At 47.4% G+C, this 26,105-nt stretch overlaps 1 protein-coding gene across 1 annotated transcript in view; it reads left to right on the top strand.

Annotated features, from left to right (window-relative positions):
* The first annotated feature begins 6,926 nt into the window (after positions 1–6,926).
* LOC115112385 (dysbindin domain-containing protein 1-like) overlaps positions 6,927–26,105 on the top strand; it is a 29,676-nt gene continuing 10,497 nt past the window's right edge. Inside the window, exons 1-2 of the mRNA XM_065011161.1 lie at positions 6,927–6,996; positions 15,377–15,514. Coding sequence (XP_064867233.1) covers positions 6,927–6,996; positions 15,377–15,514 — 208 coding nt within the window. The remainder of the gene's footprint in view (positions 6,997–15,376; positions 15,515–26,105) is intronic.

The following is a 26,105-nucleotide window of genomic DNA, read 5'->3' as shown; positions in this document are numbered from 1 at the left end:
GTGAAAATGTGTGTGTGAATGTGTGACAGTTTGATCAAGTGTGTATGGATTTCTACTAGAGCGGGGAGTGTGCTCTGTAGATGACTGTGCATATGAGTTTACTGAATGTTCAGGTGTATCTCGGCATCTGTGAGAGACTAGAGGCTGTGTGTTGGTTTGTGAGTCTTCTAAGATACACCTCAGTTCCCTGGATAATGTGAGTCAGAGCCTGGTGGAATGTAGTCTTCCTCCAAGGAATGTGTTGTCTCAGAACATCAGATGAGACAGCCGTTTTCAATTTAAACCTAATTAAATGTCCAACTCGGCGTAGTACACAAGCACATCCACATCAGTCTCTTTCCATCGCTGTCTGTACGTGACTCACACACACTGGAGGAGATCTAAATGACCTTTACACACAACTTCATACATTCACACACACACACACACACACACACACACACACACACACACACACACACACACACACACACACACACACACACACACTGGAGGAGATCTAAATGACCTTTACACACAACTTCATACATTCACACACACAGAACATAGATACTGTGCATACTACATGTATTTCTAGATAAGACAGGGAGTGCATGTGTAAACCTGTCTATGGTCAAGCCCACAGCATGCAGTGTTAAGGAAAAGGAACACAGCTATTCAGGGGTTCATGTGGATACAGTAGGTGATGTAATAACCTGGGGATGAATGTTACTGTAGATTATCATCAGTACTCGTGGTTAACCTTCTGTTCAACCCCTCCTATTACACTAAATATTACACTAGATTTGAGGGAGTTGTTCAATAGAAAGTGGATCATTTAACTGTGTGAGCCTGGTAGAAATGTAATATGAACTTTGATAAAAATCTCATTTTGGTGCCATTTCATCCCCTTAGCCTCTTTGAAAAGCTACACAGAATGACAGCCCTGTGGTAATTGCAGTCCAAAGGGATAAAAACTTGAACTCTGAAATGAGAGGGGAAATAAAGGGATAGAGAACCACAGTAAAAAGGTTTAGTGAAGTGGATGAAATGAGAGTTTCAGAGTTTTAACTCTTTAAATAAAACATGTGAGTGAGTATAGGGAGGCTCTGAGGCGGTGGTTCATTGAAACGGAGGTAGTGAAACTGAAACAGTAGAGCTACTGTCACTAGACAACCTTTTACATAACAACACACATTGCCTTTTCCCTGTGAGCAAAGCACAGGTCAGGACAGGACAGCACAGCACAGCACAGCACAGGACAGGACAGGACAGCAAAGCACAGCACAGGACAGGACAGCACAGCACAGCACAGCACAGGACAGGACAGCAAAGCACAGCACAGCACAGCACAGGACAGGACAGCACAGGACAGGACAGGACAGCACAGCACAGGACAGGACAGCACAGCACAGCACAGGACAGCACAGCACAGGACAGGACAGCACAGCACAGGACAGGACAGCACAGGACAGGACAGGACAGGACAGGACAGGACAGGACAGGACAGGACAGGACAGCACAGCACAGGACAGCACAGGACAGGACAGCACAGCACAGCACAGGACAGTGAAACAGTAGAGCTACCGTCACTACATAGCAACACACATTGTCTTTTCCCTGTGAGCAAAGCACAGCACAGGACAGGACAGCACAGCACAGCACAGCACAGGACAGCACAGCACAGCACAGCACAGCACAGCACAGGACAGGACAGCACAGGACAGCACAGCACAGGACAGCACAGCACAGCACAGGACAGCACAGCACAGCACAGCACAGCACAGGACAGGACAGCACAGGACAGGACAGCAAAGCACAGCACAGCACAGCACAGGACAGGACAGCACAGGACAGTGAAACAGTAGAGCTACCGTCACTACAAACAACACACATTGCCTTTTCCCTGTGAGCAAAGCACAAGTCAGGACAGGACAGCACAGCACAGCACAGCACAGCACAGCACAGGACAGGACAGGACAGCAAAGCACAGCACAGCACAGGACAGGACAGCACAGCACAGCACAGCACAGGACAGGACAGGACAGCAAAGCACAGCACAGCACAGGACAGGACAGCACAGGACAGGACAGGACAGGACAGCACAGCACAGGACAGGACAGGACAGGACAGCACAGCACAGGACAGGACAGCACAGGACAGGACAGGACAGGACAGGACAGGACAGGACAGCACAGCACAGGACAGCACAGGACAGGACAGCACAGCACAGCACAGGACAGTGAAACAGTAGAGCTACCGTCACTACATAACAACACACATTGTCTTTTCCCTGTGAGCAAAGCACAGCACAGGACAGCACAGCACAGCACAGCACAGCACAGGACAGGACAGCACAGCACAGGACAGGACAGGACAGCACAGGACAGCACAGCACAGCACAGCACAGGACAGCACAGCACAGGACAGCACAGCACAGCACAGGACAGGACAGGACAGGACAGGACAGGACAGGACAAAGCACAGCACAGCACAGCACAGGACAGGACAGCACAGGACAGTGAAACAGTAGAGCTACCGTCACTACATACAACACACATTGTCTTTTCCCTGCAAGCAAAGCACAGCACAGGACAGCACAGGACAGCACAGGACAGCACAGCACAGGACAGCACAGCATAGGACAGCACAGCACAGCACAGGACAGCACAGCACAGCACAGGACAGCACAGCACAGGACAGCACAGGACAGCACAGCAAAGCACAGCATAGGACAGGACAGCACAGCACAGCACAGGACAGCACAGCACAGGACAGGACAGGACAGGACAGCACAGGACAGGACAGGACAGCACAGGACAGGACAGCACAGGACAGGACAGCACAGGACAGGACAGGACAGCAAAGCACAGCACAGCACAGCACAGGACAGGACAGGACAGCACAGCACAGCACAGCACAACACAGGACAGCACAGCACAGGACAGCACAGGACAGGACAGCACAGCACAGCACAGGACAGTGAAACAGTAGAGCTACCGTCACTACATAACAACACACATTGTCTTTTCCCTGTGAGCAAAGCACAGCACAGGACAGGACAGCACAGCACAGCACAGGACAGCACAGCACAGGACAGGACAGCACAGCACAGGACAGGACAGCAAAGCACAGCACAGCACAGGACAGGACAGGACAGGACAGCACAGGACAGGACAGCACAGGACAGTGAAACAGTAGAGCTACCGTCACTACATACAACACACATTGTCTTTTCCCTGCGAGCAAAGCACAGCACAGGACAGCACAGGACAGCACAGGACAGCACAGCACAGCATAGGACAGGACAGCACAGCACAGCACAGGACAGGACAGCACAGCACAGGACAGGACAGCACAGGACAGGACAGCACAGGACAGGACAGGACAGCACAGGACAGGACAGCACAGGACAGGACAGCACAGGACAGGACAGGACAGCACAGGACAGCACAGCACAGGACAGCACAGCACAGGACAGCACAGGACAGCACAGCACAGCACAGCACAGCATAGGACAGCACAGCACAGGACAGCACAGGACAGCACAGCACAGCACAGCACAGCATAGGACAGCACAGCACAGCACAGGACAGCACAGGACAGGACAGCACAGCACAGCACAGGACAGGACAGCACAGCACAGGACAGCACAGCTCAGGACAGGACAGGACAGCACAGGACAGGACAGCACAGGACAGCACAGGACAGCACAGCACAGGACAGGACAGGACAGCACAGGACAGGACAGCACAGGACAGCACAGGACAGGACAGGACAGCACAGCACAGCACAGCACAGGACAGCACAGCACAGGACAGCACAGGACAGGACAGGACAGCACAGGACAGGACAGCAAAGCACAGCACAGCACAGCACAGGACAGGACAGGACAGGACAGGACAGGACAGGACAGCACAGGACAGGACAGCACAGGACAGTGAAACAGTAGAGCTACCGTCACTACATACAACACACATTGTCTTTTCCCTGCGAGCAAAGCACAGCACATGACAGCACAGGACAGCACAGCACAGCACAGCACAGCATAGGACAGGACAGCACAGCACAGCACAGGACAGGACAGGACAGCACAGGACAGGACAGCACAGGACAGGACAGCACAGGACAGGACAGGACAGCACAGGACAGCACAGGACAGGACAGCACAGGACAGGACAGGACAGGACAGCACAGGACAGGACATCACAGGACAGCACAGCACAGGACAGCACAGCACAGCACAGGACAGCACAGGACAGGACAGCACAGCACAGCACAGGACAGGACAGCACAGGACAGGACAGGACAGCACAGGACAGCACAGGACAGGACAGCACAGCACAGCACAGGACAGCACAGGACAGGACAGGACAGCACAGGACAGGACAGTGAAACAGGCTCTGTAGAAAGACAGGAGCACCAAGATATCTGGAAATAGAACAAGTAAGACAAACGCTTTCTCATCTGACAATTGAAATGCTATAAAAACTGAATTTTCCACTTTGAAATGGACACCGTGGGGTTATATTGCAGAAACGTAATAATTATAGATTTTTCAACAGATTTTGAGATTCTAGATTGGTGGTTGTATTCTTTCTGTTGCAACCCAAATGCCAATACTGGTATTTTATGAAGTGTTTATTTACTCTGTGTGTGTGTGTGTGTGCATGTGCGTGTGTTTATCCACGTATGTGTGCACGCATGTGTGCAAGTGTGTGTGTCTGTGTTATACAGCATTGTGCACAGCAAGGTGGGTCCATAAACAAATGTCACATAAGACATCCTCAGGAGAAGATGGATAGGCATGGTCACCCAGAATAGCCTGTTAGTCACGCACTGCTTCCTGAGGCGAGACGCACAGCGGCTAAATATGATTACCAGCACACAGCATAAAACACACATGCCAAACATGAACAAAAGGAGATCATGGATGCAGGAAGGGCTAGACTGTGATAACGAACACTCACTCTTACTTGTCTCATTTGCTCTCTCCCACTGTTTCTGTATGTGTGCGTACGTGTGTACTTACTTACTTACTTACTTACTCACTTACTCACTTACTCACTCACTCACTCACTCACTCACTCACTCACTCACTCACTCACTCACTCACTCACTCACTCACTCACTCACTCACTCACTCACTCACTCACTTACTTACTTACTTACTTACTTACTTACGTGTGTGTGTGTGTGTTTGCCACCACAGAGCCCAATAAAGACATTCAGAAGTTGCTGAAGCCCTCCAGCTCAGGGGACCTTTCCAAGGAGTTGTACCATCACCCAGTGGGGGAAGAGGAGGGAGGGCTCCCAGGACACACCGCTGGCCTGCTGCACGTCACCGAGAGGAGACGTGAGTACCGGGGTAAGGGGAGCGATGGAGGAGTGGTGGATGGATGGATGGATGGATGGATGGAGGGAGGGAGGGCTCCCAGGACACACCGCTGGCCTGCTGCAAGTCACCGAGAGGAGACGTGAGTACCGGGGTAAGGGGAGCGATGGAGGAGTGGTGGATGGATGGATGGATGGATGGATGGAGGGAGGGAGGGCTCCCAGGACACACCGCTGGCCTGCTGCAAGTCACCGAGAGGAGACGTGAGTACCGGGGTAAGGGGAGCAATGGAGGAGTGGTGGATGGATGGATGGATGGATGGAGGGAGGGCTCCCAGGACACACCGCTGGCCTGCTGCACGTCACCGAGAGGAGACGTGAGTACCGGGGTAAGGGGAGCGATGGAGGAGTGGTGGATGGATGGATGGATGGATGGATGGATGGATGGATGGATGGAGGGAGGGCTCCCAGGACACACCGCTGGCCTGCTGCAAGTCAACGAGAGGAGACGTGAGTACCGGGGTAAGGGGAGCGATGGAGGAGTGGTGGATGGATGGATGGATGGATGGATGGAGGGAGGGCTCCCAGGACACACCGCTGGCCTGCTGCAAGTCAACGAGAGGAGACGTGAGTACCGGGGTAAGGGGAGCGATGGAGGAGTGGTGGATGGATGGATGGATGGATGGATGGATGGAGGGAGGGCTCCCAGGACACACCGCTGGCCTGCTGCACGTCACCGAGAGGAGACGTGAGTACCGGGGTAAGGGGAGCGATGGAGGAGTGGTGGATGGATGGATGGATGGATGGATGGAGGGAGGGCTCCCAGGACACACTGCTGGCCTGCTGCACGTCACCGAGAGGAGACGTGAGTACCGGGGTAAGGGGAGCGATGGAGGAGTGGTGGATGGATGGATGGATGGATGGAGGGATGGAGGGAGGGCTCCCAGGACACACCGCTGGCCTGCTGCAAGTCACCGAGAGGAGACGTGAGTACCGGGGTAAGGGGAGCGATGGAGGAGTGGTGGATGGATGGATGGATGGATGGAGGGAGGGCTCCCAGGACACACCGCTGGCCTGCTGCACGTCACCGAGAGGAGACGTGAGTACCGGGGTAAGGGGAGCGATGGAGGAGTGGTGGATGGATGGATGGATGGATGGAGGGAGGGCTCCCAGGACACACCGCTGGCCTGCTGCACGTCACCGAGAGGAGACGTGAGTACCGGGGTAAGGGGAGCGATGGAGGAGTGGTGGATGGATGGATGGATGGATGGAGGGAGGGCTCCCAGGACACACCGCTGGCCTGCTGCAAGTCACCGAGAGGAGACGTGAGTACCGGGGTAAGGGGAGCGATGGAGGAGTGGTGGATGGATGGATGGATGGATGGATGGATGGATGGATGGATGGATGGATGGATGGATGGATGGATGGATGGATGGATGGAGGGAGGGCTCCCAGGACACACCGCTGGCCTGCTGCACGTCACCGAGAGGAGACGTGAGTACCGGGGTAAGGGGAGCGATGGAGGAGTGGTGGATGGATGGATGGATGGATGGATGGATGGATGGATGGATGGATGGATGGATGGATGGATGGATGGATGGATGGATGGATGGATGGAGGGAGGGCTCCCAGGACACACCGCTGGCCTGCTGCACGTCACCGAGAGGAGACGTGAGTACCGGGGTAAGGGGAGCGATGGAGGAGTGGTGGATAGATGGATAGAAAAAAGGAGTGGGGGAGGATGGGGAGGATAGTAATTAAGGGATGACTAAGGGATGGTAGTTGGATGGAATTTTAACAATATAATATGGCTAGTAAGCCAACATTTTTAAAAACCTGTACGGTTCTACAAACCTTTAGATTGAGAAAAGTTATTTATAGAACCAACCAAGGGTTGTAACAATAGCGGGACCCTTTTTATTGCTATATGGACACTTAAAAAAAAAGGTTTTATAAAGAACCATGAAAAAATATTCTATATACAGTAGCACCAAAAAAGGGCCTTTCTCAATCTCAAAGGTTCTTTGTAGAACCGTAGCATGGTTTTTATTCTGGTTTACTAGCCATTTTATATTGTTAAAATTCCATTGCAGTTATTATTGTGTTTTATTAACAAGTTAAATCAAGTGTGCCAGCTCTGGAATGGCTGTGGGTCCCTGAGGAGATTATTGATAACTACTGACTTAGTCCATCATTCTAATTTGACACAAGGCCATATGTGAATCTGTCACAATAACACATCACTGGCCTTTGTCACTTATAATATGTGACAGCATGAGACAACAGATTACATCAACTGGAATTACACCCTCACTCACGGTTGCACAAAAAGAGCCACGCCCCAAAATATTTGAATGAGCCGCCGCAGCTACATTTGAATTATCACTAAAGTAAAATAAAATTGAGCTGCAAAGAACCCTTGAAGGGCTCAAAGGGTTCTTTGGGTCAGGATTGTTCCATAAAGAACCATCCCCCTTCCCAAAGAACCCTGGAGAAACCTTCATTTTTGTGTGTGTAAGAGGTAGGTCATTTTTTTTGTTAGGCGTTGGGGCACAGGTACACACTGTGGTCAGTTCGTCACTTCCTCTGGGGTTAAATTGGAATATATTGCACCCATCTGTCCAGTTCCCCTGACCTGACTTCCACCCTGTCCTGTACCCATCCCCACTTCCAATCCCCGCGCTAAAAGGCATCATTGTGTGTCTGTCCCCCCACAGAGGGAACCATGTGTCACTGTGCCTATCTGCACCAGGCCCAGGGCTGAGCCAGAGGCAGACAGACACAGAGACAGACACAAGCCTCACAAGGAGGCCTTTATCTACACAACGACTAAACACCCATTCAGGGAGACGGCCACTACAGCCCAGTATCTGTGTCCTTCTGCCTTAATGAGACACCTGGGGCACAGTTACCCTACAGACAGAGAGGGAGGGAGGGTGAAATGTGGTACTCTGTCAAATCCCATGTGTGTTCCTTTACAAAAAAACCTTTAGTTACATCATAAAACTAGTACATTTATTCGCTCCCCATGAATTGTGGGGAGCGAATAACAATTGGATAAAGTTGTTAATAGCCCTCTTGCTGAGTTTGGCTGGACCCAATGACTTTGTTACCTCTAGATAAGGCCAAGTCCAGTTTACTGGCCCTGAGCCAAGCATCACACTGTGCACTTTAACCAATCCTACTGAGACACAGTGAAAGCCCCTGTTAAAGCCTGAGTGTATGAGAGTGTTTGGGAATCATTACAGCCTCATTACAGGCTGTTGTTGAGACTGGCAGTTCTATACTGTGCTCATCGTTTTGCTAAAGGGGGAGACCCTTACAACCATCTCTCTAGCTTACCCCGTCTCCCCCCTCGATCCTCATTATAGGCTGCTCTGGCTAGGCTAATGATCAGTGAGCCATGGGGAGGCTGGGGGGCCTTGGGGGGGTGAGATACAGAGGCATTCTACTTTTTGATGGAGCCCATAGTCTCTCCACCACTCCCCTCAGCCAGGCTACTGCTATTGACAGCCATGCCTACCAGGCAATTATCTCAGTCTTCACTAAGGCAGATTAGCCCTCTTCTCCCTCATCTTTCTCTCCCCAGATTTGTTTTCCCAAACTCTTTCTTATCTCTCACTCCCTCTCAATTTGTCTTTCCAATTGAGTTTGTCCGTTCCTCTTTTCCATTACATGTATACTCTTCCCTCTCCCCTTATCTTACATTCTATTACATTTTCAATATACAGTACATCCTGGCAGAAAGGAGAGACAGAGAGATCCCTGAGTACAACCACAGAGAGGACAGAGAGTGGAGGGGAGTGAGAGAAGGCAGAGCCAGAGACAGAGAGATCCCTGAGTACAACCACAGAGAGGACAGAGAGTGGAGGGGAGTGAGAGAAGGCAGAGACAGAGACAGAGAGATCCCTGAGTACAACCACAGAGAGGACAGAGAGTGGAGGGGAGTGAGAGAAGGCAGAGACAGAGACAGAGACAGAGAGATCCCTGAGTACAACCACAGAGAGGACAGAGAGTGGAGGGGAGTGAGAGAAGGCAGAGACAGAGACAGAGAGATCCCTGAGTACAACCACAGAGAGGACAGAGAGTGGAGGGGAGTGAGAGAAGGCAGAGACAGAGACAGAGAGATCCCTGAGTACAACCACAGAGAGGACAGAGAGTGGAGGGGAGTGAGAGAAGGCAGAGACAGAGACAGAGCGATCCCTGAGTACAACCACAGAGAGGACAGAGAGTGGAGGGGAGTGAGAGAAGGCAGAGACAGAGACAGAGAGATCCCTGAGTACAACCACAGAGAGGACAGAGAGTGGAGGGGAGTGAGAGAAGGCAGAGCGAAGAGAAGAATTTAAGTAGGGGCCAAAAGCCAAAGAAACAGCAAGTCATTTCTATGTCCTCTTTATTTTTTTCTCATTTTCAATTTGTAACTGTCAGCCAAAAATAGCAGGACAAGAAGGACAAGTGGTTGGTTTGGGTGTGTGTGTGTGTTCTTCACAAGTGGGCTATCGCTTAGCATCCTTTAAACAGCTGCCATACTAGTCTACTGTATGACTGACACCTTTCCTTCTCAATGTGAATGTATTATGGGTCTAGTCCCGCCAATGGGCTCCCAGAGAGACACTTAATGAGTTGAGAGAGAGCAGCAACCGTTCTCTCCATCTCTCTCACCAACCTTGCTGGGAGAGAAAATGTGTTACTGATCAATTATTCATGGAGAAATGTGGTTGGGAGAAGACAGGAAAGAAGAGAGGAGGGGGTAGAGGCAAGTAGAGGAGTGGTAGAGGAAAGAAATTAACAAAGGGGACTGGGATGACTAACTAATTTAGAGAGAGACAGAAAAAGAGAGATAAAGTGGAGGTGGCATTTCTTTATAACCCCTTTCTGTCTTCATCTCCCCTCTCTCCCTCTCTCTCCTAACTCATTTGAACTACTTCTCTTCCCTCCCTCTTTCTCTCCCTTTCTCTCCCTTCCTCTCTCCTGCTCTTGCTGGGAGATTCAAAGAGACAGACAGCCATGGACAAGCCTATTCCGGGCCTCTGGGGAGAACTCATCCAGTAGAAGCTATTCTCAAAGTCTGATTTTAGTCCCTCCCTCCCTCCCTCCCCTCCCTCCCTCCCTCCCTACCACACACACACACAAACATTGTACCCTACATTCCTCTTCCATATTCACACTTCCCCTCCATCCCTCAATATATTCTTAAACCCAAATAATTTTCTCAGGGAGGGGTTGCACCTGATATGCCCTGAGGGTGTGTCGGCTTAGAGTACTGATGAAGTAGAATATAGTATGGGGTTATTAGAGTACGACAGCACCCTCCATATAATAGATTTTGTAGACTTATTAAAATATGCATGGGCACATTTCATTATCCAGCTTGCTCAGAATCTAGTCTAATGGCTAGAATATAGCCTAAACCATGCTACATACCAGGGCTTCATTCAGAATCAGAGCTGCTCTGCTGCTGTGGTGAGACTGCTGACAGCTGTGGACACCGGCTCTTTCATTTCCCCCATCAAAACCAATATGGGGCAGGTGTTGCTTCTTTCAGGTGCGTTGCTATGGCTATCATGACCTTTTTAGCCTTGTGTTATCTCAGCCTCAGAGTCTGAGCGATGCTAATGTCATGCTGTTACGCCTGACAGGCTTCGGTAATGCATTTTATTAAAGCCGTAACGTGGGTGAGCAGACCAGCTTTATATCTGATCAGGTAGTTGAAGAGCCTGGCCTGCACAGATATAATGGCTCTGCTTAATACAGTCATGTCCAATTCAATTCCCTGTGTAGCGTGTTTGTGCTCGGCTACTCCAACCATTTCACACCATTATATCTAATTGACCTTATAAGCCCATGCCATCCACGCTGGTAAATATTGCTACGTTCTTGCATGTCACAACCAGCTAAATACTAAAGATTGTTTACAGAGATGGGCTTTTTTTTGATGCAGTGCATCTGAAGCATGGTAAATGGATTCAGTTGATTAATAATATAATCCTTTCTTTTATATAGCGCTTTTCATACAGAATCTCGCTTTAAACAAACATACAAAAATCATTCAGGGAGCTGGCAGTTCATGAGAGATGGTCTTCCACAGCTGGATGATGATACAGTAAGTACAGGAGTAGCTTGAGTGGATGGTTCAGCGGGGAGCGAGAAACATTGGTCAGACAGGCAGGTCCGGAGCGCTTCATCAGGCAGCATCTGTCTCTGAAGTTCACAGCTACTCCTCCTCTGTAGGTAGGCTGGAACAGATCCACCACCAAAAAGTGTAGCACTCACCTGGATGTAAGCACCTGAGTAACCACCACACCTCAGCAGTAATCAGCAACAGCCTCCTATGAGGCGAGCCTCTGTCATCCCCTCACACCACAGTCTACATCCTCCCAGAAACCGGGGCAGGTGGAACAAACAGTCGGTGAATCGTTCAAATTTAGATTAGCCAAGTGAACCAAGCAGGCCTGTAGAGATTTACTCTGAGGAAACAGTTAGCACACCATGGAGACAGAGCTCTTGACATCCCATAATGCTAATCAGGCCTTTATCACTGCATATGGTTCAGCTGATGCTGTGGAGTTCAGTTAACCCCTCAGACACACACTGACTGACCCGTAGTCTCTCCATCTATACGGATCTAAGGTCAGTTGTGTGCTTTTCCATGTAAGATGATCCTAGATCTGTACAGCAGGCTAGCCCAAAGCCCTAGGGAGGTAGAGGTTGCCCTTAACCAAAGATTGAGGATCAGCTTAACCTCCCCAAATCCTGGCCTTCACCATTAAGGTTGGATAATGTAAAACTAATCTCCGATCAGTGTCTAGTGTCAACTTCCTCCCATCCTGTGAAGGAGGAGTAGTGCAAGTAGTGGCTCATTAAGTGAAGGTGAAACAGGAGTGTCTGCTTCTCTGTCTCTGATCCTCTACGGCTGCAGTTGTCTCATTAGAAGACTTCAAACGACAGCGGAATGTCAACCCACAATATCTTTACCTTCCTCTCCTCTCATCTCTCTCCTCACTGGCGTTCCTCTCATCTCTACTGTCTCCCACTCCTTCTCCTCTCCTCTCTCGTTCCACTTGTCCCCTCACATCTCCTCTCATTGGAGCTAGTGTCTGGAACACACAGGCAGATGTAATCAGTATTTATACTGTCTGTGGACAGGTCTGGTACAGAGGAACAAGACAATAGAGATTGTTGGAGGATTTTATATTGTAATTTTCATCAAGTACTGTACAAAATGTCTCTTGTTGTAGACATGTGTTGTTGTGAGTAGCAGGGTATCCCAGGCAAAGCAAGGCCACCACTGACTGTAAGAGCCAAAGGTATACAGAGTTTGGCAAACCATCATTCATGTTGGCACCAATCATTCAGTGACAATAATACTGTAATCCACAGAAGGGCTTACCAGGAAGAACTTCCAAATTCCAGGTGGAAAGGAGTTGGAGCAGAGATGGATATATTTGAGCTCACTTTAATCCATTGTTGAGGACAATTTATATTGTAGAATTCAATTGTCTGGGAACTACTGGCACCCAATGAAATTGTCCATCTCAAATCGTCAGTGTAACTCTGCCCATGTCTCCTCACAATGTGTGAAAGACAGCAGAGCCACCAGCAGGATTATGATTTAGCATGATTATCAACTCTCTCTGACTTATAATAATATGGTTAAAGGTTTTTATCTTCTTAAATCAATGTCTGCGCTATATTTATCAGGAGAGTGAGAGAGCAGTGAGAGAATGGGGCTGTGCAGCTGCGGAACAAAGGAGTGTTGACGAGAGGGCTGTGATCCACCCTGTGGCAGTATACTGCCTGGCTGGTAGAGAGAAATTAGCTGGGAAACGGTATCCTTAAAAACCATCCACCCCCGCTCTCTCTCTACACTCAGACACACAGCTATATACATCCATTCACAAGCCAAAAATACTGGAAAAGTGTTCACAGAGATACGCCTCCACAGCACATACATAAACACACACACATACATAAACACACACACACACACATACATAAACACACACACATACATAAACACACACACACACATACATAAACACACACACATACATAAACACACACACACACACACACATACATAAACACACACACATACATAAACACACACACACACACACATACATAAACACACACACATACATAAACACACACACACACATGAAGTACATACAGTCTCTTACTATTAACACCACATAGAGCACACGGTCAGCCGTTATGCCTCACCCATGATTGCTAAAGAATGCCAGCTCCACCCAGCCCAAAGCATTGTGTCAGACAAGCATGGGACTGTAACACTCCATAGATGCTTAGCAAAGCATATACATTTAATTGCCATACTGCATGAATGCTGCCAGTGTGGAATGTTGGGACTGTCATGCTCTTATTTTAACGTGAATAAAAACAGTACATGTTAACGGCACAGTCGTGCTGCTCTGGTGTATCAATAGACGTTGGAGCAGGGTCTGGGGTATCAATAGACGTTGGAGCAGGGTCTGGTGTATCAATAGACATTGGAGCAGGGTCTGGTGTATCAATAGACATTGGAGCAGGGTCTGGTGTATCAATAGACGTTGGAGCAGGGTCTGGTGTATCAATAGACATTGGAGCAGGGTCTGGTGTATCAATAGACGTTGGAGCAGGGTCTGGTGTATCAATAGACATTGGAGCAGGGTCTGGTGTATCAATAGACGTTGGAGCAGGGTCTGGTGTATCAATAGACATTGGAGCAGGGTCTGGTGTATCAATAGACATTGGAGCAGGGTCTGGGGTATCAATAGACATTGGAGCAGGGTCTGGTGTATCAATAGACGTTGGAGCAGGGTCTGGTGTATCAATAGACGTTGGAGCAGGGTCTGGTGTATCAATAGACATTGGAGCAGGGTCTGGTGTATCAATAGACATTGGAGCAGGGTATGGTGTATCAATAGACATTGGAGCAGGGTCTGGTGTATCAATAGACATTGGAGCAGGGTCTGGTGTATCAATAGACGTTGGAGCAGGGTCTGGTGTATCAATAGACATTGGAGCAGGGTCTGGGGTATCAATAGACATTGGAGCAGGGTCTGGGGTATCAATAGACATTGGAGCAGGGTCTGGTGTATCAATAGACGTTGGAGCAGGGTCTGGTGTATCAATAGACGTTGGAGCAGGGTCTGGTGTATCAATAGACATTGGAGCAGGGTCTGGGGTATCAATAAACATTGGAGCAGGGTCTGGGGTATCAATAGACATTGGAGCAGGGTCTCGGGTATCAATAGACATTGGAGCAGGGTCTGGTGTATCAATAGACCTTGGAGCAGGGTCTGGGGTATCAATAAACATTGGAGCAGGGTCTGGGGTATCAATAGACATTGGAGCAGGGTCTGGGGTATCAATAGACATTGGAGCAGGGTCTGGGGTATCAATAGACATTGGAGCAGGGTCTGGGGTATCAATAGACATTGGAGCAGGGTCTGGGGTATCAATAGACATTGGAGCAGGATCTGGGGTATCAATAGACATTGGAGCAGGGTCTGGGGTATTGGGGACTTTTGGAATCAAGAACAGGTGCCATACACTCAGGACAGAGGGTGAGGAGAAGGAACAGTCTAACCATGTTGTTTTAATAACCTCTATTTCTGGCATCTCTGGCCCTTGTCCTGATGCTCCAGTCAAACATTGGCTGTTAAGAATGGTATCATTCTGACACAGAGACCCATATCTCTTCCACAGGACAGCTCAGCACACAAAGCCCAGCTGTCTCTCTGTGAAGCAGATAAAAGAGAGGACTTGTTTTTATCTTTCTATTACAGTATGGCTCAGAGCATCAAAACAACACAAGAGATAAGTTCCACACCAGGGGGCGCTGAGAATGTGAGGGAGGGTCAGGGGGGTGTGGGGGTTGAGTATGTGTGTGTGGCGGAGGGGGTGTTCTGGGTAAGTTGTGTAGACAGCATTGAGTTGTAGATGTGATATTACACATCTACTGGGTTGTTATTCAGTTTATCATAAAACCCACCAGCTACTCCATATCAGTCCATAACTATGACCTCACTAATTTCCTCTCTCTCTGACCCTGCAGAGCCTCTGAGCAGCGTGTCCTCCCTGGAGGTGCACTTTGACCTCCTGGACCTGACAGAGCTAACCGACATGTCTGACCAGGAGCTGGCTGAGGTGTTCGCTGACTCTGATGAGGAGAACCACAACGAGTCCCCAGCAGGTTAGACCATTTTAATCAACCAATTAACCAATCAATCTACTCATTTCATTAACCATTGAATGGTGGATTTGACAACCCCTGTGTTCTCTAACCAAGACGACCCTAGTGTGATGGACTGGCTAAAACATTGTCTTTGTTCGCTTTGAGGGAACCATTCCCCAAATGACCTAAAAACTCTGTCCACTAGAGAGACTCATTCACATATCACCCCATTCTGTAGTATACGACCCCATTACATCAAAATCTAAAAGGTTTAGCTGATAGCAAGTGTGTGTGTGTGTGTGTGTGTGTGTGTGTGTGTGTGTGTGTGTGTGTGTGTGTGTGTGTGTGTGTGTGTGTGTGTGTGTGTGTGTGTGTGTGTGTGTGTGTGTGTGTGTGTGTGTGTGTGTGTGTGTGTGTGTGTGCGCCGGGTCTATAGAGCACTCTAATAAAAAGCTTACAATTGTGTTCTCTTTGGCTGCAGGGAAAGGGACACATGGGAGAACCCAATACAACTTCAGCAGCACATTGGATTGAACCTTCCTCTGAATTCTTACTGCAATTCAAGCAGTTCTCTATATTTTGTGATATTGACCAAGATACAGTATATTCCTGTTATGCGTCTCTGGGAGATTCTCATTTCAGTTTATGCCCATGTCAATGTTGATAGTTATTGGCACCAGATCCCAGGTTGGGCACAATAGACTACTGTAGCATAGTGCTAATTAGCATTAGTTAGAGGGGAGTCTGATTAACCTGTGATCAGGGACGCGTTTAGGCCCAGCAAACCGCCCTCCTCACAATCAGAGGAAGCAGGAAATCCATCCAATGTATTACTTATGATCCATAGCCCCATGTTTCCTGCTGAGAGGGAGAACGATCCTCATAGAGCTCACACTCTCACCTCATCTCTCTTAAGAAGAGATATGTGTGCACTCTCAGGAGCTGACTTGGGAACAGTACTCAGATGTTCACTTTACAATACACCTGTTCTAAACTTATGTATGTTCTCAGCAGGGGGACCACATGGAGAGCTATGTTCAGCTCTATGTGCGGGATATTAAAATGACCTCACAAAGGTGCACTTTAAGAAATACAGCAATCTTGCTTAGACATCACCCACACTCCTTCTCCTTACCCCCAGGATTGACCCATGCCAATTTATCACATTACTCCCCATAAAAAGGTATTGTGTTTCTCCCTTGTCTGACCTTAGCCCGTAAGTCAGGGGTTCCGAAACTTTTTTGGCCCACAACCACATTTTGATAGTGGAAAATTCTCACGACCCCAACCATGTGAAAATAAATATGTAAATAACAGCCAATGTTAGCCCCAAGTAAAAAAGTTATGGCAGTCAATTGAAAAACATTCTAACAGTATTTTTGATTGTCTTCTCAACTCACCATCACATACATTTTATGTGGGGCTATGACAGTCATCTGCAAATTAGTCTGACAAAATGTATCTTTTCTCACTACCAATAACGAGATGGGTGTACTTGATGCATGTGGGGTCGGAGTATCTCAAAGTCCGGGGACACGTTCGACAGTGCGCACCTCATTTCTGCTGTCACATCCAACCTGGACCGATATTTGGTTATAATGCAGACGTGAGCACAGAATCCAGCTTCATACATATATAAGTTGGCAAAGGGTACCATGAGTTTAATGGTGCTTTTAAGACAACTGGGAACTCAGAAAAAAACAAGGTCAAATAATGATGTCAGTGATCTTCAGGTCGGAAAGTCAGAGCTCTAAGAGGCCAGAGTTCCAGAGTTGGAATTCCGAGTTGGATGACAATTCAAAACAATCTTTTTCCAGTCGGAGCTCATTTTTTCAGTTCCCAGTTCACTTGATCGCACTGAAGTCGGAATTCCCAGTTGTTTTGAATGCAGCATCAATGTCAGATGATGTCAGTGTCAGAGATGTCAGAGTATTCCCTTTGAGTCAGGAACCAAAACTCCTCTGTAGTGATCTGTGAATGACAGCTTAATCAGCCATTCAATTTCCCTTACCAGCATGTCAATTGAGCAAGGATCACAGTCAAATGGATTGAGAAGTAGGTGCCAAAGTGCAAAGAGGTGAGTAGTCTTCACTTGTGTGGGACACTTACTGATGCTGTTTTCTGTTAGAAAAGGAAGGGGGCATGGTTCACTTTTGAATGACTCTCTTCAATAAGAATCCTTTCCTCTGAATCCACTGATTCGGTCACTCATCTGTAGAAGGTTTTTGAATTTCCTCTGCATGCCTGCGTTCAGTTCGTTCAGTTTCCCAAACACGTCTGTCACAGGCAAGGAGACACATTTTCTTTTCATTACACAGAAAGTCAACCAAGTCTGTTTTTTCACGCACGCACACACACACACACACACACACACACACACACACACACACACACACACACACACACACACACACACACACACACACACACACACACACACACACACACACACACACACACACACACACACACACACCTACAACTCTCAGGCTGCTTTAATCACTGCATTGTGCTGTACCCCAAAACCTCCTCCTAGAATAATCCCGCTGAGGGGAGGAGGAGGCACCTGACTAGGTAGATCAGTGTGCTGGGGACCCCTAGTGACAGAGAGAGGCAGAGAGGGGAGAGGGAGAGGGAGCATTAAAAAAGGGGAGCGGGGGGGAGAAAGGGAGAAACATGAAAGAGAAATACATGAGAGGTGGTGATTCCCTCTCCACCACAGCAAGGTTTCCCATTTCTCCACAAGAGACTGATGGCTCCCTGAGCTCCAGTGAATATGCCAGATATCCTGATCCTGACGGCAGGACCTCACCACAGGGCTTGTGCGGTGAGCACCACAGCCATAAAACTCACAGGAAGAACAACAGTATATCCCCAGCCATCCAGCTATAGCCTCTGATATAGTGCAGCAGTTTTACTGACGAATCGGACAATAAAAAGCCCAGCAGGAGGAATAATCAGCGTCGTGTGATGGCCATAATCTCACTCAGTGGGGTGATACTGTCGAGGAGGTCAGGGACCGTGCGGAGATTTTAGGTGTTGTATTAAGACCTATGGCTAGTGAATGGGAGTCAGGACTAGTGTACTAAGATAGCAGAGTGGTGGTAAATGGGATCAAAACACCAATAATATTGTCTCAATGTGTAATACAGACCCTGATAAAAGTGTTTATTTTCACATCCATACAGTGCATTCAGAAAGTATTCAGACCCCGAGACTTTTTCCATATTTGTTTACGTTACAGCCTTACTCTAAAATTGATTAAACTATTTTTTTACCTCCTCAATCTACACACAATATTCCATAATGAAAAAGTTAAAACATTTTCTTTTTTTGCAAAAGTATAAAAAATAAAAAACAGATACCTTTTACATATGTATTCAGACCCTTTGCTATGAGATTCCGAAATTGAGCTCAGGTGCATCCTGATTCCATTGATCATTCTTGAGATGTTTCCACAACTTGATTGGAGTCCACTTGTAGTAAATTCATTTGATTGGACATGATTTGGAAAGGCACACCTGTCTATATAAGGTCCCACAGTTGGCAATGCATGTCAGAGCAAAAACCACGGCATGAGGTTGAAGGAATTTTCCATAGAGCTCCGAGACAGGATTGTGTCGAGGCACAGATCGAGAGAAGGGTACCCAAAAATTATGCAGAATTGAAAGTCCCCAAGAACACAGTGGCCTCCATCATTCTTAAATGGAAGAAGCGAGACTCTTCCTAGAGCTGGCCGCCTGGCCAAACTGAGCAATCGGCGGAGAAGGGCTTGGTCAGGGAGGTGACCAAGAACCTGATGGTCACTCTGACAAAGCTCCAGAGTTCCTCTGTGGAGACAGAATAACCTTCCAGAAGGACAACCATCACTGCAGCACTCCAACAATCAGGCTTTTAGGGTAGAGTAGCAAGACGGAAACCACTCCTCAGTAAAAGGCACATGACAGCCCACTTGGAGTTTGCCAAAAGACACCTAAAGGACTCTCAGATGATGAGAAACAAGATTCTCTGGTCTGATGAAACCAAGATTGAACTATTTGGCCTGAATGCCAAGCGTTATGTCTGGAGGAAACCTGGTACCATCCCTACGATGAAGCATGGTGGTGGCAGCATCATGCTGTGGGGATGTTTTTCAACGGCAGGGACTGGGAGACTAGTCAGGATTGAGGGAAGGATGAATGGAGACAAGTACAGAGAGATCCTTGATGAAAACCTGCTACATAGCGCCCAGGACCTCTGACTGGGCCGAAGGTTCACCTTCCAGCAGAACAACGATCCTAAGCACACAGCCAAGACAATGCAGGAGTCGCTTCGGGACAAGTCTCTGAATATCCATGAGTGGCCCAGCCAGAGCCCGGACTTGAACCTGATCGAACATCTCTGGAGAGACCTGAAAATAGCTGTACAGCAACACTCCCCATCCAACCTGACAGAGCTTGAGATGATCTGCAGAGAAGAATGGGAAAAACTCCCCAAATACAGGTGTGCCAAGCTTGAAGCGTCATACTCAAGAAGACTCAAGGCTGTAATCGCTGCCAAAGGTGCTTCAACAAAGTACTGAGTAAAGGGTCTGTATACTTATGTAAATGTGATATTTCAGTTTTTTATATTTAATACATTTACAAAAATGTCTCAAATCTGTTTTTGCTTTGTCATTATGGGGTATTGTGTGTAGATTGACGAAGGAAAACAACAATTTGATCAATTTTAGAAGGCTGTAACATAACAAAATGTGTAAAAGGTCAAGGGGTCTGAATACTTTCCGAATGCACTGTATGTAACCGTACGTATGCCCTTTACATTATGTTGAATTGGATAAAGTTGGTCTTCCTCCACTGCGATCTACAGTGAAATACTTATTTCCCTCATTAAAATGCAAATCAATTTATAACATTTTTGACATGTGTTTTTTCTGGATTTTTTTGTTGTTATTCTGTCTCTCACTGTTCAAATAAACCTACCATTAAATTTATAGACTGATCAATTCTTTGTCAGTGGGCAAACGTACAAAATCAGCAGGGGATCAAATACTTTTTTCCCTCACTGTATCTGCATTCAGTAGATGTATGCTGGTTTGCATCCTATCTTCATTGCCAAGTAGCTCAAAGTGCTTTGTCATTGGCTGGTGTTTTCTCTATTTCCCACTCATAGATCAGACAGTGACACTCTGACTCACTCCAGCAGTGGTACAATGTGCTCAGATATGAGTGTGTTTTGCGTGCGGAATCAAGAAGGGATACAGAGATACACATACCCTTTCAAACACACACACTCATACACACATGCATGACTAACGACTACAGCTGCTCTCTAGTGTCCAGTCCAGACTATCCAGACTGTACAGCTGCTCCCCAGTGTCCAGGCCAGACTATCCAGACTGTACAGCTGCTCCCCAGTGTCCAGGCCAGACTGTCCAGCTGCTTCCCAGTGTCCAGGCCATACTATCCAGACTGTACAGCTGCTCCCCAGTGTCCATGCCAGACTATCCAGACTGTACAGCTGCTGCCCAGTGTCCAGGCCAAAACTATCTAGATTGTACAGCTGCTCCCCAGTGTCCAGGCCAGACTGTACAGCTGCTCCCCAGTGTCCAGGCCAGACTGTACAGCTGCTCCCCAGTGTCCAGGCCTGTGTGTGTGTGTGTGTGTGTGTGTGTGTGTGTGTGTGTGTGTGTGTGTGTGTGTGTGTGTGTGTGTGTGTGTGTGTGTGTGTGTGTGTGTGTGTGTGTGTGTGTGTGTGTGTGTGTGTGTGTGTGTGTGTGTGTGTGTGTGTGTGTGTGTGTGTGAGAAAGAGGGACTTGTTTATCAGGGGTTGGTATTACCTTACCCAGGGAGGACAGGACACATCTCAGCTGTGAGATCCAGCTGTTCTGTTACTTCCTTGTTATATCTGTGTTCCCTTAAGGCTCCTTCAGTATCACCACCTGCTCTAATGATAAATAACAAGCTCTGTAGCCAGAGGTATAGAGTGTATTACAGTGAAGGAGTAAGGTGGCTTGCTTGTACAGTAAATGGATTGTCTAACTGCTTATCAAGGTGAAAGGATCTAAAGACCTTGACATGGCTACATGAAGGGAATGTATGGGTGGATAATGTGCATAATATGTAGACTGTAGTCTTTAAAGGTAGAGTGGCTGGGTATTCCATAGGAGTGTGTTGTGAACCTAGGTCAGTAGGCAGGAGGAAGTCATTTCAGTCAGTGTAAAGCCGTGGGGAAAAGGAGAGGGTGAGTTGGGGGCGGGGGGGGGGGGGGGTAAGAGTAGATTGGCTGGGGAAAAGCGGGTGGAGGAGAATGTGAGAGAGGCTGTTGGGGAAGAGGGTGAATGGAGGGTTAGTCAAAGGTAAAAGAAGAGAGGGGAGGAAGAGGAGGGGAAGGCCAGGGGGAGAGTGGGATAGTGAGATTGGTTTGTGTGGGAAACTGAAGGGGAGGAGGAAAGGAAGATAGGGGAGGCTGAGGGAGTTCACTCTGAATGCAGTCCTGAATTATTTACTGTTCTCAGCTGGATACAAGGCCAGGACTCTCCTGAGCTGTAGATACTGTTATCATCATCAGGCCTTAAACAAAATGACTGTACACTTACACATGATTTATGTATCCCTCTTATTTTCTTCTGTTTTTACTCTTTTCCATCACTTTCCTTTATTTTATTTTAATTTCTCTCCTCTCCTCTTTAACTGTATACTAGACAGACAGGAGTAATGGAAGCTGTGTGGGCACTTGTGTTTTGGACACCTGCCAGTCAGGACAGCCCAGGGATCAGAGTTGGCAGATGAGATGGTCAGAAGAAATGGAGGGGCTGGGGGGATGGGGGGATGAGGAGGGAATGGAGGGATGAAGGGATGAGGAGGGGATGGAGGGATGAGGAGGGGATGGAGGGATCAAGGCCAGAGAGAGTTAGAGAAGTGAGGGAAGACCAGAGGAAAAAGGGAGGACAACAAATTAGATAAGCTAAATGTGTACAGCTGCATTGGTGTAACTGACAGTTAGACTTACAGGTTATGTCGTTGTCTTTTGTTTGAATTGTTTACGTGTCCGCTGTGCGGGGAAATGATAATACAAGCGGAACTACGTAGCTAATACTGTTGTAACGGGGATCCTTATTGTAGCAACACACTTTTGGAGGGAAGGCAATCCTGCGCTGCGTTAGCTAAGTTTTCATGTCATCGGGTGTAGTTCATAAAGGTTGAAGAGTGTATGTTAGGATGAAGTGTGAATTCATGCCAGGAATAATAAGTGTGAAGTTTGATTTCCTCCCTTCTGTAATAAGCAGACAATGAGGTATTTTTTCCTTTATTCATGTGTTTAATCTGAACCCGTTATAACGCCGGTTAAACTTATGTATGTAAGCACTTCAGAGTTATACCAAGCTAATAAGTCACTCGTAAGATAAGGTTGTAAGAGTGTGCTTAACTGTATTTTTCATTTACTTTATAGTTCTCACGGAAGGTGATAATTCTGACTAAAACTACAGAATAAAGCCGCCAGTTAAAATCAAGGAACGGTTGTGCTCGTGGTTACTGAACAGAGCGACAGTGAGAACTCAATGCTCTTCACGAGCAAGAGAGAAAGAAGAATCTCATCCAGCTGTAAAACGTCTACAAGAGTCCCAAATCCTGGTAGACCCTGTCATCTGCCAGATAAGAGTTTTGCACCTACCTGGAAACTAAGAAGAAAATCTCCACATAAGGAAGCATCGTGAGGCAACATAAGGTCAAGACTAACAGGAAAGTCAGACACGCAAGTACAAGTCAAGGTGTTTGAAGGTGGTCCTAGCCTTGTGAACAGCTAATAAGAGACTTTAAGATTACAATTCGTAAGGACTGGAGATAGTTGTCTATTTCATAAAGACTCTGGTATTATGCATTTGCTCTTTCTATCTTAATGTATCGCTGGTATGTGTATTAATTAAAAATATTATTTGATACTTACTAAAAAAATATATATAGTCACAAACATTAAGGGTCAGCGTACACCTATTAATTCTATTTTCACCTGTAAGTTAATAGTGTAATTGTTTGGTAAGGTGTTTGTTCAAGCCTTTGTTACAAGCATTATACATGTTTATACCACGTACTGAGGTTTAAATTACAGTGAATTAGAGTATAAATTACCTACTCACTTATCCAAACCTTAGCTAGAATTGATTTGTCAAGTTGAGCAGCTGCAGCAACACCTCGCAAACTTCGAGCCTTCATCAGAACAAACAGAACAGCAGGAAGAGGCCCAGACTGGTGTGGAGTCACTTTGGCCAGTGAATGATGATACAGAGGCTGCTAATGAGATAGCACAACAAGAGCCACGAAAAGGTGAGAGGGTCCGCAGGTTAACTGAAAAGGGCAGAGAACTGCGCGACGAAAGGTGGAGACAGCTCGAACATCGTTTCAGGGTCAGCTATGAGAAGTGGAATGCTCTGGTAAAGGAAGCAAAACTGTCACTGACAGGCTGTTGCTCTGAAGACCTACTAGAAGACCTCTTAAACAAGATTAGCCATACCTCTACAGAGCTAAACCTTGTCTATGTAAATTTGCGTCAAATCGACATTCCCGACAACGATATACGACGCAGAGTTGATACTTGTGAAGCAGTTACAATGTCTATTATCAAGACTGTAAGGTGTCATTTAAAAGGCAGGGAAGAAGGACAAAGTAACCAGATAGGGTTGCACTGGAAGGACAGCAATTCCTTGTGCATGTCCGAACTCTCACATAAGTCAAGTCTCAACTATCAGCCCTCAAGTGCTTCCTCCCAGTCTCAAAGCAACTCAAAGGTCAACTCCAGATGCTCAAGCGTGTCATCTGTCAAGAGACAAGAGGCTGCGGCGGAAGTTGCTGCTAACCAAGCAGCTTTAGAAGTAATGGTTAAGCAAGAACGCCAACTAGAAGAGCTTCAGCGACTCGAAGATGAAGATAAGAAGAGGACAGCGGAGCAAGAAGCTGAGGCTGTGAAACGCAGCTTAGAAGAAGCTAGGCTGTGAGTCAAGTTAGAGGTAGAAAATGCTGCCAGAGGAAGGACACTAGAAGACAAGCGTAGAGAGTTAGAGCGCCTAGAAGTGCTCAAGAAACTAAATGCTGCCAAGGCGCGAATGCAAGTGTATGAGCAAGATGAAAACTCAGAGGACGAGAAGAGAGAACTACTCTCTAACTGCAAATCTGTGAAAGAAGTCATGCACAGAAGTGGCTCATTTCACAGTCTCTCACCACATGTTGTGACAAGCACACAGCAAGAAGATGGCACCAAGACCATGTTCAGGTTACTAGCGGAATCAATCAGTGAAAGCCGCCTCCCCATACCAGAACCAGTAACATTCAATGGAGAACCACTCTCGTTCACTGACTGGAAGGTCTCTTTTCAGACTCTGATAGACAGGAAGAACATACCAGCAACTGAGAAGATATATTACTTGAGAAAATATATTGGTAGGCCTGCCAAGAAAGCCATCGAAAGTTACTTTATGTTAGGAACAGAGTCAGCCTACTATGCTGCATGGACCATTCTTGAAGAAAGGTACGGAAACAAATTCCTAATCGCCAAGTCCTTCAGAGATAAGCTCAATGCATGGCCTAAGATAGGATCCAAGGACAGTTAGAGACCTTGTAGACTTTCTTCGCAGCTGTGAGGCTGCTATGTCTCAGAATAGGGGCCTGGAGGTGCTTAATGACTGTAATGAAAACCAAAAGATCCTCACTAAACTTCCAGATTGGCTAACTTCAAGATGGAATAGAAAGGTCATAGACATCTTAGAGGAAACTGAGATCTTTCCAGTCAGTTTGTGAAGTTTCTCACGAGAGAAGCAAAGATCTCTTGCAATCCTGTGACATCCCTTCATGCTTTGAAACCAAGCGAAGATGGAAAACCTAAGACGCCAAGGATTCAAAGCCCCGGAGCAAGGGTATTAGCAACTAACTCTGATGAGAAAGATACTGTTACTAGTTGTGTCTTCTGTGAGAAGTCAGGCCACAGTCTCCACAAATGCTGGAAGTTCATGGATAAGCCCACCGCAGAGCGACAGAAGTTTGTTCAAGAGAATAAATTGTGCTTTGGCTGTTTAAGGCCTGGGCATCGCTCGAAAGATTGTGATAACAGGAACACCTGCGACACGTGTCAGAGGAGGCATCCATCCTGCCTGCACGAAGATCGTACTAAAGAAAGGTTAAGGGATAGAAAGACCCCACAAGATAAGGGGACAAGAGCGTCAATTGAGGCCATATCTAACAGAGTCGTAAGGGACATTAACAACACTCACACCTCCACAATCATTCCAGTATGGGTGTCAACCACAAGTGAGCCAGATCGTGAAGTTCTTGTGTATGCACACCCAGAGCGACACCACTTTTATCCTTGAAGAGACAACAAAGGCTCTCAATACAAGGAAGGAGCCAGTCCAACTGAAACTCTCTACAATGGCTTCAAGGAATACCATTGTGCCCTGCCAGAAGCTGTCTGGTTTGCAGGTTAGAGGGCTTTACTTGGAGAAGAAAATCCCTCTGCCAACGACCTATTCGAGAGAGTTTATTCCTGCAAACAGAGATCATATTCCTACTCCAGAGACTGCAAGAGCATGGTCTCATCTTGAACACATTGCAGAGGAGATTGCTCCTCAACAGAGCTGTGA

The sequence above is a fragment of the Oncorhynchus nerka genome, linkage group LG27, assembly GCF_034236695.1.
Source record: "Oncorhynchus nerka isolate Pitt River linkage group LG27, Oner_Uvic_2.0, whole genome shotgun sequence".
Lineage (NCBI taxonomy): Eukaryota > Metazoa > Chordata > Actinopteri > Salmoniformes > Salmonidae > Oncorhynchus > Oncorhynchus nerka.
Note: the sequence above shows the minus strand (reverse complement) of the source record. Positions and strands in the feature narration are given on the sequence as shown.